General features: G+C 37.9%; 2 protein-coding genes across 2 annotated transcripts; both read left to right on the top strand.

Annotated features, from left to right (window-relative positions):
• Positions 1–8,685: 8,685 nt before the first annotated feature.
• LOC138871523 (COP1-interactive protein 1-like) lies at positions 8,686–9,907 on the top strand. Its single transcript, XM_070149404.1, has 4 exons — positions 8,686–8,856; positions 8,930–9,107; positions 9,192–9,682; positions 9,734–9,907. Exons 1-4 carry the CDS (start codon positions 8,686–8,688, stop codon positions 9,905–9,907), a joined length of 1,014 nt encoding a protein of 337 aa, XP_070005505.1.
• A 7,762-nt stretch (positions 9,908–17,669) lies between these two features.
• Positions 17,670–18,187, top strand: LOC138871522 (uncharacterized). The gene is made up of 2 exons (XM_070149403.1): positions 17,670–17,862; positions 18,021–18,187. Exons 1-2 carry the CDS (start codon positions 17,670–17,672, stop codon positions 18,185–18,187), a joined length of 360 nt encoding a protein of 119 aa, XP_070005504.1.
• The last annotated feature ends 239 nt before the right edge of the window (positions 18,188–18,426 follow it).

The following is an 18,426-nucleotide window of genomic DNA, read 5'->3' as shown; positions in this document are numbered from 1 at the left end:
AATAACAAGAAAGGCTTAATCATAGCAGGCTGTACCACATAATCATTATTAACGGATTGGATGTATTCGAAAGGCAAAGTAGGAGGTTTGTAGTTCCCAGAACGCCTATGGGTGTTAATATTTGTGGGAATAGAGCTGTGACTCAACGGTGGTTCAGCTTTTGGACTGGTGGAATTAGCTGTAGAGAGGCCGCAGGCTTTGGCTTTTGATACAAGTGATGCCTTTTCTACTGCTGAAAAAGGAATGACAAGGAGCTGCTGGTCTTATGTAGGTGGCCATCAATAGCATCTCTACTTTGTTCCAATTTAGTGAGTGAGAGAGATTTTTTAATATGTTAATTGGATCCCCAAGCAGTTGGCAGCATACATATAAGGAGTACGGAGAAGTTGTCAAAATTATCCCTATTATTTGGTGAATGCTTTAAAAACTCTTCGTCCCCCTTTTGGTCCAAATATCCCTCATCGTTATTTCCAATGACAAAGTTACCCCTCAATTTAACAGCAGTAGATATGGGCTAACTTTTAATACGTTGGCAGCATTTAATCGGGCCATGTGTCTTCTTGTTGGGACATTTGCATCAATACCTGCTTTTTGTGTCACGTTTTAATTTGTGCCCGCTTTGTAAAAAAGAATTACAAGTGTACCCGCTTTTTCGCATAATTTCAGCATATGGGGCTGAAGTAGCAAAGACAATCACGCAAAACTTCAGCATTCTAGTAGCCGGGCCTGAAGTTCAGCTCTAGAGCTGAAGTTTTTGTTTTGTAATTGTCGCTGAAGTTTTTGTTTTGTAACTGTCGAACTTCAGCTCTAGAGCTGAAGTTTTTGTTTGTAACTAGCAAACTTCAGCTCTTGAACTGAAATATTTGTTTGGAAGCTTCAGCTCTAGAGCTGAAGTTTTTGTTTTGTAGCTGTCAAACTTCAGCTCTAGAGCTGAAGTTTTTGTTTGTAACTGGCTTTTGGTTTGTAAGCTTCAGCTCTAGAGTTGAAGTTTTTGTTTTGTAATTGTCGAACTTCAGCTCTAGAGCTGAAGTTTTTGTTTGTACTAATATTTTACTTGGCTCTCCTCTTCTCGAGTCGGAATTTTTTAATCACTTGACTGCTTTTCCTATACTTAGCAAAGACAGCTATAATCACTGGTGATTTCATATGGATAACTCTTTGTACTTTTTGTAGCCAAGATGAGAGTAGTTAATTTGTCATTTATCATTAATTATGGTGGTTCTTTGTTTAGACGAAAAATTGCTACAAATTACTTGGCCTACTTGTCATAATTGTGTTTGTGTACGTATATCTTCCCTTCAAATATGTTACTCCATTCTACTTCATCACAGGTTGCCGTTTTTGAGCTCAATAGATGACTCCTTCCACTTCATGAAAAATTAGAACAAACAGTTAAGTTAAATCCATAACTATTCTTACGTAAAAGAATATTAATTGAGACAAAACGAAGAAGAAATAATCCGCACCAACAACAACAGAAGAAAGAAGAAGAAAACGAAGGAGGAGAAAGGGTGCTGAAGTTATTCAAAAAATAGGTACAAGTTAAAAAAAAAAAATTGGTATAGGTTAAATGGGGGCGACCAAATAAGACGCCCCGTGCAATTTTTACCTCCTTGTTTTACTTCATATGTAGAAGAATTAACTATACTAGCAGCCCATATTAACAATAAACTTAAATTATCCGCACTTTTTTTAAACTAGCCGTAGTTTTTTAAAAGAGCATATGAATCTTTTTTTGGCCAAACCCTAAACTATCCTTTTCTCTTCCTCTGCCAAGTGTCGATCCTGCCTATCCTATTATTAGGAATTTGCTTTTTATTAATTGTTAGTAATTAGAAATTGTGGATAAGCTTAATATCTCCCAAACGTGGCAACAAGTAGGGGTTCTTAATCAAGCCTAATATTGACTAGATAAGTTATGGGGCTAGGTGGCATATTTAGGGAATTTTTTGGCTAAGTCATCACATAAAGTGAGGCCCACACCCACTATGATAAAGACGCCTCCCTATATCATTAAAGGGAAATGTATATGCTTGCAAGTAACAGATGTAGCTTCAACAAAAATTCTTATGAACCCCTACAATGTAATAGAAACGTGACTTACAATTCTAAGAGAGCCCACTATAACCTTTCTCAAGAATATTATATCAATTTTTCTCTACTTCGATCTCGCCATTATGTGTTTTATCGTAATTGACGTGTGTTAGAGGGATTGTCAAGAGAATCGGCTATGTATGTTAAGGCTATCGCTTTTTTCCTTTTGGCATGACTTCTATGATACAAATAAAATGAGCAAACGCACAACTTTTATAAATGCCTCTATTCATAGAAGCACTAGGGGTGCCTATGCTCTTGATTTCCCATGTGTCTTATTATATCTTCTGTTTATGGGTCTCAGAAAAATACATAGTTGATAAAGTTTATTCGAAGGCATATTGATCTTATGACATTCTGAGAAAACTTATTAGCTTACTTCTTATGCATTTCATTCATTTATACATGTACATTGACCCATGACCAGATGACATTATATACACATATATTATATGTATATGGGATATGGGAAAATGTTACGACGTTATATACGCACCACCACCTGATCAGTTGGTATACATTGATAATTTTGCCCACAGAGGTCGAGATGATATGTCAGGATGCTCTTAGAGGCTTGATGATGTTATTACACATATATATATGCATGATATTACATACATGCACGACTTTATAAATATTTCAGGATTCACAAAGTTATTTAGACGTACAGGCGGATTCCTTTACTCGATGTTTCTTTTATGTTTTTTTCTGTACTGATTTTCATGCCTTACATACTCGGTACATTATTCGTACTAAAAGCCAATAGAGATAGAAGCTCTAGCAAAAATCTGAGATTTATAGGCGACTAGAGAGAGAAACCTTCTCATAGATGCGTCGGCCAACAACCAGCCTATTTCGACAACTAGTCAGCCTACTCCCAATCCCATAGCACCTTTTAATCCTATTCCCCAGCCTTTAGATTACTCAAAAATCCTTAAACCTAATGCATTGAATGCTGCCATGCATACGTCGACGTCCAGTTCAAAAGTTGTCAAGCCAATTCCCCTGAAAACAGTTACTTACCTTCATGGGTAGCCATTGATCAAGTGGACTGAAGCAGAAGTGGAAAGAATGAGCATTATTGAGGGACTTCAATATGCAGTACTTGGAAAATTTTCATATGGTTGGCCAGACTTGCAAGAGATACGTTGCATTCTTCCTACTCAATGTGGTATAAAAGGTGACTATAATATTGGTTTGCTTAGAGATCGTCATGTGTTAATCAGGTTAACATTGCTTAAGGATGATGCTAATCTTACTTCTAAAGGTGCATATTATTTGAAAGATAAGGATGGTTATGAATATCAAATGTGACCTTTAATCTATGATACTAAGTTTAAACCTGGTGAAGAGGCTCCTAAGGTAATGGCATGGATTTCTTTTCCAAATTTGCTGCCTACTTTTTTTGTGAAGGAATGTTTGTTCTCATTAGCATCAGTTGTGCGTGTTCTATTAAACTTAGATATGGCTACTGTAAATAAGACGGGGCCAAGTTGTGCAAGGGTTAAGGTCTAGGTGGACCTGTTAGATGAGCTGCCCAAAAGAGTTAGAATGGATATCGAAGATATATATAATGGTATTGTTAGAACTGAATGGGTTACGGTCAAATATGACTATACACCAAAGTACTACAAGGAGTGCAAGCTGCAAGGTCATGACGAGGAAACATGCTGGAGGTTGCATCCAGAATTATTTGTGAAAGTTGATAGAGAGAAACAAGCTCCTACTGTTGATGGTAAAGATCAGAACTTTCAGAAGAATTTATGATCCTATCTAGTGGGAAAGTAGTTGGGAATGTTGGAGAACAATGGAAATAACTTAGGGATAATCGAGTGAGGAATGGTACAAAGAAACCTTTGGTGCAAGGTCCAACTGGAAAAGAAATTGTTCCAGTTGGTGCTAGTAATACTCAACAAGGTCAAGGTGCCTCAGGGATGGAGATGGTTCCACCTACTGCTACTCCTGTTAGTACTACTCCTACTCAACAAATTCTTACTACAAATAAGTTTGCTGCATTGGAGAATAATGAAGGTGAGACATATAAGAATAATCAACTAGCATTAGTAAATACCAACAATGTTCAAAACAGTCCAAATCCTACTTCTAAGGAAACTAGGAGAAGTTTAGACCCTGCAGAACCTACATTTACTCCTAGTTCACCAGGGATTCAGGTAGCTAAGGAGGCTACTATTACAAAGGAAGGCAATCATATGTGGATAAGGGACAGAAAACAGTGAAAGAAACCACAACTCAATGGGTTAGTAGATTTTTTGCAGCTAACAATGTCACTACGAATCAATCATGCCAAGAAGTACCATCACAGGAAACTGATTCTGAGGCACTAGCTGAGCAGGAACTGTTGAAGCAAAAAATCAACTTTTCAGGTGGAAGGTTATGGTGTGATCAAACAGAGGAGGATTCAGATGAGGGAGATTTATCTAAAGGATATGAGGAGGAAAATAATGCTACATTGGAAACTGATGATGGGCCACAAGGTGAAGAAATCAGTGTGAATGGAAAGTCTAACAAGGATGATGTACATGCAGATGAGAAGATTACAAAAATGATTGGTGCTTCAGTTGAGGTGGAAGGTTCAAGTACTAAAATTCAGAAATTAACCAACCCAAATTACTCTTCTATACATAAAACACCAATGAATAAATCAATTGATCCTGGAGATCCTGGTGGAGGTAAGAAGCAGCAAATTGCAGATAAGGAGAACAAAAATCCAACTCAGGAGCAGTTGGATCTGATAGAGCATAATCAACTCATTACAAGTCCAAATGTTTCTAAACAAATGATCAAGGAAACTATAGCCAGACCTGCAACAAAAACATTGATTCCTAAGCCAAATAAGAATCAGATTGTGGCACCTAAAAAGCAGAAAGAAATGGAGGACAGTTCTGGAGGTAGGGGAAGAGATTTAGATGCAGAATCAACATATCAAAATTTGAGGAATGTCGCTATACAAGGGGATTTATCACCTAAACACATGGAGAAAGGTGTAAAAAAGGAGGTAAATCAGCTGGTAGAGGCAGAAAAAAGCAGGCTAGAGAGGTTGCGAGTGTGCAGTCACTGGGGTCCAAACAAGGAGAATTATTTCTAAATCCATCAATTAGGGATGAATGATCTTATATGGAATATTAGATCAGTTAATACTCAAGGAGCTTTTGAAAGGCTCGTCACAATGCAAAGGAAATATCATTTTCATTTTATTGGGATCATGGAACCAATGCAACGGTCAAGGAAATTAAAGAAGTACAGAAGGCAGATTGGATTTGCACAGGCAATTGTGAATACCTCTAACAAGATTTGGGCTTTTATTGATGAAATATTTGATGTAACAGTGGTGACTGATATGGTGCAACATTTAACTTTGAAGTTATATGATACTGAAGATCACAAAGAGTTCATTCTTACCCTTGTTTATGTTAAGTGTGATCACATTGAAAGAATTGAGCTTTGGTATTCTTTATATTATTTGGCTCGAGATATGACTACACCATGGCTAGTGGGGGTGATTTCAATGTTATTTGGGATGAAGAAGAGAAATTTAGAGGGCTGCCAGTCTCATTAAATGAAGTAGATGACTTTAGGCACTGTATGAACACTTGTAATCTTACTGATATGGTCTTTAAAGGAAGTATATATACTTGGTGGAATAGGAGAGCTGAAGAAGATTGCATTTTAAAGAGATTAGATTGAGTGTTTGCAAATATGGAGCTACGACAGTTATGGACAGGATTGGAAATCACTCATTTATCTAAGATTGGGTTGGACCACTGTTATTTGTTACTTACATATAATCCAGATTCAGTTCCAATTAAGAAGAGCTTCAGATTTTTTAAGTTCTGGACAGAACATGAGTCGCATAAGGTAGTGGTGAAGGATAAGTGGCAAGCTGATTTTCATGCAAATCCATTCATTCTTTTCAACCACAAGATTAGGAGATTGAAGAAGGCATTATCCACATGGAGTAAGTGTTTAACCAAAAATCTGAGTCTTTGGTCAAAACTAGAAAGAAATTCGGGTTATTGATAATCAGGAGACGAAAATAAAATATTTTTGAGAATGATGGTAAAACAGTAAATAGTTTTGTATTTCAGTAAGATCTCAATTGTATTTTGTGTCCTTACAGATGTTGAGTCCTTCTCCTTTTATATTTGATTCTAAGAGAAGGTGTTATGCCTTTGTCTTAATGAGACAATTATGAGCAATAAATAACATTAAATAAGACGTTACACAATCATTCTTATTTAATACCAATTCTCTAACGTATTGGGTATTTAATATTGAATTTGAACTCCTTTTCGTCATCATATCCATGTATTAAATTTCTTCTGATATTTAATCTTTAAACGACTCGAATAGGTACGAGACTCGTACCTATTTTAGTAACGGTCCACACCTATGTTGCTTTCTTTTCCCCTATCTGTTGTCACTCGTGCCTCTTAACTGATCATCATGTTTTGACCATTTGACCAGTCCACGTGTCATGCCACGTCACCTTCAATGTAAATTCAGTTTTTTCCTAATACAGATAGTCCCCCCACTTTCCATTTATTTATCAATTAAATATCTGGGAAGTGGATCTTTATAAAAAGGGAATTTTTGTCGTAATTAATACCATGATAGTACTGACGCTTCAATCGTCCCTTCTAATTGATGCTTTACATACGTGTCACCCTTTTTTTTAATGCTACACACATATGTCACTTTCTGATTGGTTATGCAATTTTGTGTCCTTTTTTCAAGGCTTCTTCATTCCCACTATTCACGAAGTGATCGTTGCCTTTATTATTGGCTTTCCATCATTACACTTCTAAGTTCGACGGTTGTCATTATAAACATATTTAACCCTCTTTATTTTGTCTTCTTCTTATTCATAGATCTTCCACAAGCAATTTATTATTCACCTTTGCTTTTTCTTCAGTTCATCCTTCTTTAACAATGTCATCTCCAAACCCTAACCCTAGAAAAGTTCCAATTCTAGATCACTTCCCTAATGCCCCCGTAAGACATAGGAGAGGTAGAGGAGGTAGGCTTCGGAGCTTGAGCCTAGGATCCACTCGTGGTAGTTCATCTGGTTCTGCTTCTAAAGGTAAAGAACTTTCTGAACCTACTCAGGAACCTTTAGTTGAAGAAATCGTACCCAATGATTTATCTTTTGGGAATGATAGAAGATCTCTCCTAGAACAAATTAACAATTTAGAAAAAGTTGACACCTATCCCTCTTTAATAACTGAACTTGTGATTCCCACTGTTAGGAAAGATTGTAATTGGAGAGATAATCTTCGTATGATGATTCCTGCCCCAAACCAGAGAATTTCTTCTTTCAGAATTGGATTCTCTTTCATTTATACTTATCCCTTTACTTTGGGATTTAATCCTGCCATTGACCTAGTTATACTTGAATTTTGCCGTTTTTTCAAAATTTGCTTAGCACAAGTAGGTCCTCTTGTTTAGAGAGCTGTGGCTTGCTTAAGGTATTTGTCTACCAAAGCCAATGTTAATTTTACCTTTTCCCATCTTATTCACCTATACCACCCCAAATTATTCTACCATGGAGTTTTTACCTTGACTGCAAGAGGCAAGAAGGTTTTGGTAAACCCCGAAGATGACAAGGATCGAGGGTGGTATTGTCGTTACGTTGTTGTACGTACGGTGGATTTGTTGGGTGAAACAAACATTCCCTTCCCTGAGAAGTGGAATTTTGCACGTAAGTTTTTCTTTTTCTTACCGTATCTATTTTTTAAGAATTTTGATTTCTTTTCTAATCTCGTCTCTTTTTGGCTTTTTGTAGCAACCATGGGAGATGTGGAACACGTTCCTAACTTCCGTGGTTGGGTAGATTCAATTTTAAGATTGCGCATATGGAGTCGAGAACTTGGAAATCAATTTCTCTTTTGAATGGTTGGAAAGTGAAGACCCATGGTATGTATTTCCTTATGCTTTGCCGTATATTGAATTCTTTCTTATTTTAATTCTTTATCCCTCTTTTTATCAGGATTTGGTATCAGGGGTATGACAGCTGAGGTAGCCATTGCCATTCGAGCATCTTCAACCGCTTCTCTTGATTTGGAAAAGACTCGGGCCACGCTACCAAAAAGAAAAATTGTAGAACAAAGTTTTGAGAATGAGGAAGAAGAGAATACCTCTTTGACAACTAGGCCAAGAGCCAGGAGACGCATCATTGATGGAGATGAAGTTGAAGATACTCCTGCTCGAGCCTCTATCTCCGAGCCTGTTCAAATCCTTTTTGATGAGGATACCACCCCAAGAGGCTCTAATGAATCAATTCAACGTCTCTTCGTTAGTGGTTTTGAGAGTGAAGAGTTTGGACCAGTTCTTGATGAAACTCCCCTCTCTTCTTCTATTCCCATTTCTTCTATTCCTTTGACAACCACGAGTATTTCTTTGCCTATTTTATCGACTCATGTTTCCTTACCTATTTTGGTTCCCATATCTGCTCCTACTATCCCTGCTTTGACTCCCACAGCACCCATTATTTTTACCTCTTCTAGTACTCCTCCTTCCATTGTTCCCCTTCCCTCTGTTCAGCATACATAGGCGGGTCCTAGCAGCATAGGTATGGCTATGAGAAGTGTTACTCTGGAAGTTCCTGCCAATCATAGCCTTTTGAGAAAGACTGGTGGAGCTGATGTTTGGCTCGAGCCTCTAATCGGAGATATTGAGAAGAAGGAGTTGGAGAGCCACAGTTGCTTGACTCTGATGAATGACATAGTTCATTCTACCTTGAAGGTACTTCTATTTTAACTTACAAGTTTTTTTTATATCTCTCTATATTCTCACATTTGATGCCTTTTCCTTGTAGGCTAATCTTATTGGTACTGAGTTAATGGGAAGAATGTCCACTTTAGAGAAGAAGGATCGAGAGTCTGCGAAGGCTATCTCTGAGGCTAGAAGAATAGCCAATGAAACCCAGCTTGAGGCAGCAAACTGGAAGGAGCAGTTTGAGAATGCTCAGGGGACCATAGAGGAGTTGCAAGAAAGTAGAAATCACCTGGAGCAGCAAAAGCGTGGTTTGACTTCTGAGCTAGCAATTGCCAAGGCTTCTTCAAGCCAATTTGAAAAAGATAAGGAGCTTTTGGAGTGCTCATTTTCAAAACAATTATCAAAGCCTAGTGAAGAAATCAGAGAGCTTAAAGCACTTGTGGAGAAGAAAGAAGAATATGCGGGGGAGTTAGTGCAAAGCTTGACTCAAGCTCAGGCTGACTTAAGGATCTACTCTGACGAGATATGTGCTTTGAAGAGTTCTCATGCCTCCCTTGAAGCTTCCCTTGACTCCCACTTAGCTGAGTACCAGATATTGAAGAACGATCTTGCTATGTGGGAAAGGGGGTATGGACTTCTTGAGGAGAACTTCAACATAGAGGTAAGTTGGGCTTTTCTAAAATCTCGCCGTGATGCTTTGATGGAAGCTACTCAAGAAAACTTTGATTTGCAATCTGAATTAGCCAAAGTCTTAGACACTATTGAAAAAAGCCAACAACCAGTTGATACTCCTTCTCCTGCACTTGGAACTCCTGGGGCAGAAAAGCTTTTAAATGAAGAAGTGGCTACTACGGCAATTGGAGTTGCAATTCTGGCTCCCGAGGGTGAAACTTCTATGACACAGTCCATGGAAGCTGAAGCTCCCGTGACTCTTGCTTCCCTCGGTGATTTTAACATTCCAGGCCCAATTGAAATCGCTCCTATTTCTGCTCCCTCAGAAGTTGTTACCGTGCCTGTGACTGCCCCAGAAAATGAGATTGCAACTTCTGATGTTCCAACCCCTTCAGTGACTAGTTGAATGTATTTCAAACTTTACTGTTGTTTTTTTTTTAATTAAATGATGGTTTTATCCCTTAGTTTTTAAGGGATTTTTTGGTGAAAGTCCCCAGTTATCATAATGGGGCACTTGTATAAACTTTTATTGACTAAGTTTCTACTTAGTCTTTTTAATTATATTAAGAAGTTTTGTTAGTACTTCAATGTGTTCTATTCTTGCCTTTTCCTTACTTATTTAGGACTTATAGAATAGTTTAGCATTTTTATCCTTTGAAAATGCTTTATGATTCTTCTCATGACTTATTAACATGAGGCTTATAAAAGAGGGCCCTTTTATTTTATCGACACTTAATGAAGAAGACGTCTCAACTTCATAATGGTGTTATAATACGATGAAAGAAATAGGAATACACATGTTTTGTATGAAACAACTTTGACAAGTTTTTATTCATGAACTTTAACAAGTTTTTTGACTATTACATGTATTAAAATACATCTATAACTTTCTCGTAACTGTTTTTCTTGTAACAGATTTTTTCATAACATAAAATAAACAAGGTTTTTCTTCATAACCTGTTTCAGTACATAGTCATGACCCTATCTTTATATATTAGGAAGGGTTTGATAGGTGACTTTGTTTATGAGTTTGAGAGATTACTCTGTTGTTCTCATGGGAAAAACATTATGATGCATGTCTTGTGTTTGTTGAACACGATGATGAAGAATGTCTTGTTCTCATGAATGTTGAAGACTTCGTAACTTTTTCTCAACACTTGTCTCTTTGTGGCCGACTTTTGTTCGATATTCGTATCTGTTTTTCTACACATATTTGTGTATAATATGTAGTCCCCCAAGTGTTTGAGCGGTGAAGTATGAATCCTCGAGCACTTGTTTATTTCTTTCAATTTGGTCCTTTTCCTGAAACAGAAAAATATACGGGACTCGGAGGTGCGATTATAGATGAAGACTGCCTAACTCGTGTGTATTTCCATCAGATTAATTGTAACCCTGGGCTGGGAATTTTAGAATAGTCCATTTTGCCTTGCAGGTCGTGACTCATCATTTGGCATGAGTTAGGGTTTTTGCCTAGCATCTAAAATCGTTAGTAAAACATTAATAATTCAAAAGAAAAATTTTAACATGGCGATACCTGACCGTGGGTACTTTCTCAGAAGTAATACCTCTTTAAATGGACGACATTCCAATGTGAGGGTAAAACTTTGTCGTCCATTGTCTCCAACTCGTATGCTCATTTTCCCGCAATGTCACGAACTTTGTATGGTCCTTCCCACGTTGGACTTAGCTTTCCTGAATTAGCAGCCTTTGCAGATTGGAACACCTTTTTAAGCACGAAGTCCCCAATTTTGAAAAATCTGAGGCGTGCTTTCCTATTGTAATATCGTTCAATTACTTGCTTTTGTGCTGCCATTCTTATCAATGCAGCTTCTCTTCTTCCTTCAAGCAAATCAAGGTTGACCCGCATATCTTCATCATTAAATTCCTCCGTTGCCCGAACGTGCCGTGTGCTTGGTTCACCTATTTCAACTGGAATTAAGGCTTCCGCACCATAAACTATTGAAAATGGTGTTTCTCCAGTGCTTGTTTTTGTCGTTGTACGATAAGCCCATAATACTCCGGGTAATACCTCAGGCCAATTACCTTTTGAATCCTGTAACCTCTTCTTCAAGTTGTTGATAATGACTTTGTTAGTGGATTCCGCTTGTCCATTACCCACTGGATGGTATGGCGTAGACGTTATCCTTTTAATCTGCCAACTTTGAAGAAATTCTGTGATTTGAGCTCCTATGAATTGTGGTCCATTGTCACACACGATCTCCTTTGGTGCTCCAAAACGGCATATTATATTTCGCCATATGAAGTCTTTAACTTCCTTCTCTCGTACCTGTTTAAATGCTCCTGCTTCTACCCATTTAGTGAAATAATCTGTGAGTACAAGTAGAAACTTTACCTGACCTTTTGCTTGTGGAAGTGGACCTACAATATCCATTCCCCATTTCATAAAGGGCCACGGGGCTATAACAAGGTGTAGTAACTCAGCTGGTCTGTGCATATTATTGCCGTATCTTTGACATTTATCACATTTGGACACGAAACTGTTTGCCTCGTCTTCCATCTTAGGCCAATAATATCCTGCTCGAATCAATGTTCTTACCAGCGGCCTTCCCCCTGCGTGATTTCCACAATGTCCTTCGTGCACTTCCCTCATCACATATTCTGTTTAAGAGGGTCTGAGACACCATGCTAGTGGTCCACCGAACATCTTTCGATAAAGATTTCCTTGATACAAACAATATCAAACGGCTTTTTTGCAAAGCGCGTGAGCCTTTCCTTTGTCAATAGGCACGGTTCCGTGCTGTAAAAAAGCAATAATTTCGTTTCTCCAATCCCATGTTAGATGATTAAAATTTACCTCATTCTTATCAGGTTTGAGAACGGAATGAAATAAATGTATGACTGAAGCATTTGCGTCGTTTGCTACGTCAGCTTGCAGATGCGAGATTAGCTAAAGCATCTGTCTCCACATTCTCATCTCTTGGGATCTGCATTACCTTCCAAGTTTGGAATTGCTTAATTAGTTCCCGTACCTTTTCGAGATATTCTTGCATTCGAGTTTCCCTGGCTGTATAAGTCCCCAACATTTGATTGACCACGAGTTGAGAATCACTCTTGATTATAATTTGTGTTATGCCGAGTTCTCTTGCCAATTCCAAACCTGCAATTATAGCTTCGTACTCTGCTTCATTGTTAGTTATATAATGACATTTTATAGCTTGCCTAATAATTTCACCCGTAGGTGGTATGAGAACTATACCCAGACCTTCTCCTTTTATATTAGATGAACCATTAGTGAATAAAACCCAAGTCCCCGGGTTTGCACCATTAAAAACTTATAATTCTTTTTCTACTTCTAAATGCATCTCCTAACTAAAATCAACCACGAAATCAGCTAGTACTTGAGATTTTATAGCGGTCCTGGGTTGATAAATGATTTCGTATTCACTTAGTTCTATAGACCATTTTGCTAATCTTCCTGACAGTTCATGTTTATGCAAAATATTTCAAAGCGGAAAAGCAGTAACTACAATAATGGGATGACATTGAAAATAAGGTCTTAATTTTCTAGATGCCATGATAAAAGCTAATGCTAACTTTTCTAGTTGTGGGTATCGTGTCTCAGCATGTAATAAGGACTTACTCACATAATAAATGGGAGATTGTTTACCTTGGTCTTCACGGACTAAAACACCACTTACCGCAACTTCAGATACAACCAGATAGATGAGAAGCTTTTCTCCCACCTTTGGTTTTGCCAATAACGGTGGTTTTGACAAATAAGCTTTCAAATTTCTAAGGGCTTGTTGACAATCTTCATTCCATTCAAAATGATCTTGCTTTTTGAGTGCAGAGAAAAACTTAAAACACTTTTCTGAAGATTTAGAAATAAATCTCCCCAAAGCTGCAATTCTTCCCGTTAATCGTTGAACTTCCTTTTTATTAGTAAGGATATCAGAGATTTCTTCTATTGCTTTGATCTGAGAAGGATTTACCTCAATACCACGATTAGAGACAAGAAAACCCAAAAATTTACCTGATGCAACTCCAAATGCACATTTTTCTGGGTTGAGTTTCATATTAAATTTTCGCAAAATTTCAAATGTAACAGATAGATGAGAAATATGATCATGAGATTGCTGGGTTTTGACGAGCATATCGTCTATATATACCTCCATTGTTTTCCCTAAATGTTCTTGGAACATTTTGGTGACCAACCTTTGATAGGTTGCCCCAGCATTTTTGAGACCAAAGGGCATTACTTTATAACAGTAAGTCCCCCTGTCTGTGATGAAAGAAGTTTTTTCTTCATCACTAGGGTCCATTTTAATTTGGTTGTACCCTGAATATGCATCTAAAAAACTTAAAAGTTCATGTCATGTAGTTGCATCAATTAATTGATCTATATGTGGTAAAGGGAAAAAATCTTTTGGGCAGGCTTTGTTAAGATCTGTATAATCCACGCAAACCAGCAACTTACCGTTTTTCTTAGGTACAACAACTGTGTTTGCTAACCAATTAGGATACTTTACCTCGCGTATTGACCCAATTTTTAATAGCTTTTGGACCTCATCTTGAATCACCTAATTTTTGAAAGCTCCTTGCTTTCTTTTCTTTTACTTTATTGGTGTAAAAGATGGGTCTTCGTTTAATTTGTGAGTAGTCACATCCGGTGGTATCCCTGTCATGTCAGCATGGGACCAAGCAAAATAGTCCACATTAGATTTTAGAAATTCAATTAACATACCTCGCATGATTGAGTTTGAATTAGCTCCAACATAGACTTTCCGTTCACGCCATCACTCAAATAATATCACAGCCTCGAGTTCTTCGATTGTTGTTTTGATATTTTCATTCTCCTCAGGTTCTTGAATTGTATCAGGTCTCGAGTCTAAATCTGTTTTCTCTCGCTCAGTTGAGGTTTGATTGCTAACACCCTCAACTTTTTCCTGTAATTGCTATTTTTCTTTGTTTACGATGCTCGTATCTGTTACAACGTTGATACTCCTGGCTGTTTGCTGATCCCCTCAAATTTGACAAATCCCCCACGGTGATGGAAATTTAATAACTTGATGTAGAGTTGATGGAACAGCATCAATATCATGGATCCAAGGCCTCCCCATGATCATATTGTATGCCATTTCCATATCAACTACCTGAAATTTAGTTTCTTTAACAACACCTGCAGCAAAAGTTGTTAGAATTACCTCTCTTTTTGTTACCACACTTGAATTGTCGAAGCTTGACAAGGTACGCGCCTTGGGTATCATTTTGTCTTCAGCTTGCATTTCACGTAATACCCTTAGTAGTATATTATTTACGGAACTCCCTGGATCAATCAAAACTCGTTTTACATTAGTATCATGTACAAGTAAAGATATTACCAGTGCATCATTATGTGGGGTTATCACTCCTTCGGTATCTGCATCATCGAATGAAATACTTTCATTTTCTAGAACCTGCCGTACCCGTTTCCCATGTGTAATTGTTACTTTAAAAACCTTGTTGGAAGCTGTGTAGGTTATGCCGTGAATATCTTCTCCCCTACTTATCACATTCACTGTTCTCTTGGGTGAAGGAGGCTTTGGTAACTCTTGCCTATTTTTCATATAGGCTTGTTTACCTTTTTCACTAAATAACTCAATGAGGTATCCTTGCTTCAATAGATGATTCACTTCACTCTGCAAGATTCTACATTCTGAAGTTTTGTGCCCGTGATCATTGTGGAATTCGCACCAGTGATCTGGATTGCGTCTATTTGGATTTGACCGCATCTCTTTTGGCCATCGTACCTTATCTCCCATGCTTCTCAAAGCAGCCACGAGCTCGGAGGTAGTGACATTAAAGTTATACCCGCCGAACCGTGCCTCTAAACTTCTGTCATCATCTCGTGACTCTTGTCTATTCTGATCATTTCTGAATTTTGATGAAGAACCAGAGTCCCTATTCCTCGATTTTTGATCATATTGCTGGCTATCTTGTTTTGACCGTGGGTCTTTTCCTATAGGACCCATATATGGATCGTACCTGTTTTTACCTGATCTTTTTTCGGTTTCTGATCTTCTGGAACCACCTCTTTCTTCATGATGAAACTTAGGTACGGTATCTTCTTCAATTCGTAGCTTCGTACTATACCTGTTGTAAACATCATTCCACGTGGTTGCAGGGAATTCTCGAAGGCTTTCTTTGAGTCTTCTCGTGGCTTCAGAACTTTTGCCATTTAAATTACTTGCAAAAGCTATTGCAGCCCAGTTGTCAGGCACACGGGGTAGAGTCATTCTATCACGCTGGAATCTATCAACAAAGTCTCTGAGCAACTCTGAATCTCCCTGTTTGATTTTGAAAATATCTTCCATTCTTTTCTCAACCTTTTGTGCTCCCGAATGTGCTTTAATAAAAGAATCTGCAAGCTCAGCAAAAGAATTTATTGGATTTTCAGATAAAAGAGAATACCAGGTTAATGCACCCTTGGTGAGTGTTTCTCCAAATTTCTTGACCAGTACTGATTCAATTTCTTGTTTGGTCAAGTCGTTGCCTTTTACGCCTGTTGTAAATGCAGTCATGTGGGTCTGTAGTACCATCATATTTCGGGATGTCAGGCATTTTGAACTTTTTCGGAATTGGAAGGGGAGCAGCACTTGGCTTCCAAGGTTGTTGTGAGTACTTTGTCCATGTCAACTCCTTTTATTACAGGCGGAACTCCAGGGATTTGCTCAATACGTTCATTTTGTTCCTTAATCTGTTTCTGCAAGGTTAGTACTAAATTTTGCAAATAGGAATTATTTGAATTACCTGGTTCCCCTTCCTGTGGCTCACTGGTGGTTCCTCCATTTCCAGAATTAACAAGACCAGAACGGGGATTCTCCAATGTATTATTATTAGGAGTTGGTGTGGGTGGTGCGACAGGCAATCGACTAACTAGAGCCTGAAGAGCTTTGCCGACCTGTGCATCAATTAGCTTTTGTAAAACTTCATTTGTACCACCTTCAAAGTGTACAGATTGTTCTTGTTGATCAGCACGAGATTCAGGAGTGCCTTCCCGAGATTGACGTGGTGAATTTTGAGGGGAGGGAACCACTTCAATGTTATGTAAATCTCCTTGATTTTGATGGATTTGATTTTCAGGGTTTCCCAAAATATTTTCATTGTTATTGTTGGTGTTGTTGTTTGACATGGTGATAATAATGGACAAGATGTAGCTTAAAAGAAAAGATTATCAGATTCCCGGTAACGGAACCAATTTGTTTAACCAAAAATCTGAGTCTTTGGTCAAAGCTAGAAAGAAATTCGGGTTACTGATAATCAGGAGACGAAAATAAAATATTTTTGAGAATGATGGTAAAGCAGTAAATAGTTTTGTATTTCAGTAAGATCTCAATAGTATTTTGTGTCCTTACAGATGTTGAGTCCTTCTCCTTTTATATTTGATTCTAGGAGAAGGTGTTATGCCTTTGTCTTAATGAGACAATTATGAGCAATAAATGACATTAAATAAGACGTTACACAATCATTCCTATTTAATACCAATTCTCTAACGTATTGGGTATTTAATATTGAATTTGAACTCCTTTTCGTCATCATATCCATGTCTTCAATTTCTTCTAATCTTTAATCTTTAAACAACTCGAATAGGTACGAGACTCGTACCTATTTTAGTAATGGTCCACACCTATGTTGCTTTCTTTTCCCCCTATCTGTTGTCACTCGTGCCTCTTAACTGATCATCTTGTTTTGACCATTTGACCAGTCCACGTGTCATGCCACGTCACCTTCAATGTAAATTCAATTTTTTCCCAATAGAGTAGGGCAACATTTGGTGATATTTTTCAGAATATAGATAGCTTGGAGGAAGTGGTTAGAGTGCATAAAGCACATTTTGAACTAAATCCTACGTTGCAAAATAGGGAGATGCTTCAAAAGGTCTAGGCAGAGTTGATCAAATATCTGGCGTTAGAGGAGAAGTTGTGAAAACAGAAATCTGGAATGACCTGGTTAAATAATGGAGATAGAAATACCAAGTTCTTTCATGCACACGTAAATGGGAAGAGAAAGTGATTACAATTGAAAAGAATCCAAAACAATGATGGTGACTGGATTGAAGATAGGGAAGCAGTGGCTGATGAGGCTGTAAAGTTTTTTCAAGCACAATTTTATGAAGATGTTTTCCTTCAGCATTTGGAATCATTGATCATGTACCTCACATGGTGGATATGGAGCAGAATGAAGAACTATTAAGGCAGCCTACAAGAGAAGAGTTGAAACAGGCAGTGTATGGGCTAAATGATGACAATGCTAGAGGGCCAGATGGATTCAATGGTAGCTTCTTTCACTCTTACTGGGACATTGTTGGACATGATGTGCTGGAGATTGTGAAGGCCTTTTTAATGGGCAGGAACTACCTAGGTTTATCACTCATACAAACCTAGTTCTATTACCTAAGAAGAAGGAAGTGTACACCTTTTCTGATATGCGACCAATAAGTCTCAGTAACTTCATAAATAAGATAGTCTCTAGAGTCATGCATGACACGTTAGTTGGCCTTCTACCTAATCAAATCTCAGATGAGCAGGCTGGATTTGTGAAGGGTAGAAGCATTATGGAGAATGTTCTATTGACTCAGGAAATTATCACTAATATCATATTGAGAATTAAGGCAGGTCCTAATGTTGTAATCAAGATGGATATGACTAAGGCATATGATAGACTTTCATGGATATTTCTGACCTAAGTGTTGAGGAAGATGGGCTTTGCTGAGAGGTTCATTGGTTGGGTATTTGGAATCATATCAAACAATTGGTACCCAATGCTTATCAATGGGCAACCACATAGATTTTTCAAGACTACAAGAGGAGTTAAGCAGGGAGATCATATATCTCCTGCACTTTTCATCTTAGCAGCTGAGGCAATGTCAAGGGGATCGAATGCTCTCCATTTGAATCTATACTTTTGTGGATTTGGTTTGCCAAA

Source organism: Nicotiana sylvestris, chromosome 6 (assembly GCF_000393655.2).
Source record: "Nicotiana sylvestris chromosome 6, ASM39365v2, whole genome shotgun sequence".
NCBI lineage: Eukaryota > Viridiplantae > Streptophyta > Magnoliopsida > Solanales > Solanaceae > Nicotiana > Nicotiana sylvestris.
This window is presented reverse-complemented; position numbering and strand designations above follow the sequence as displayed.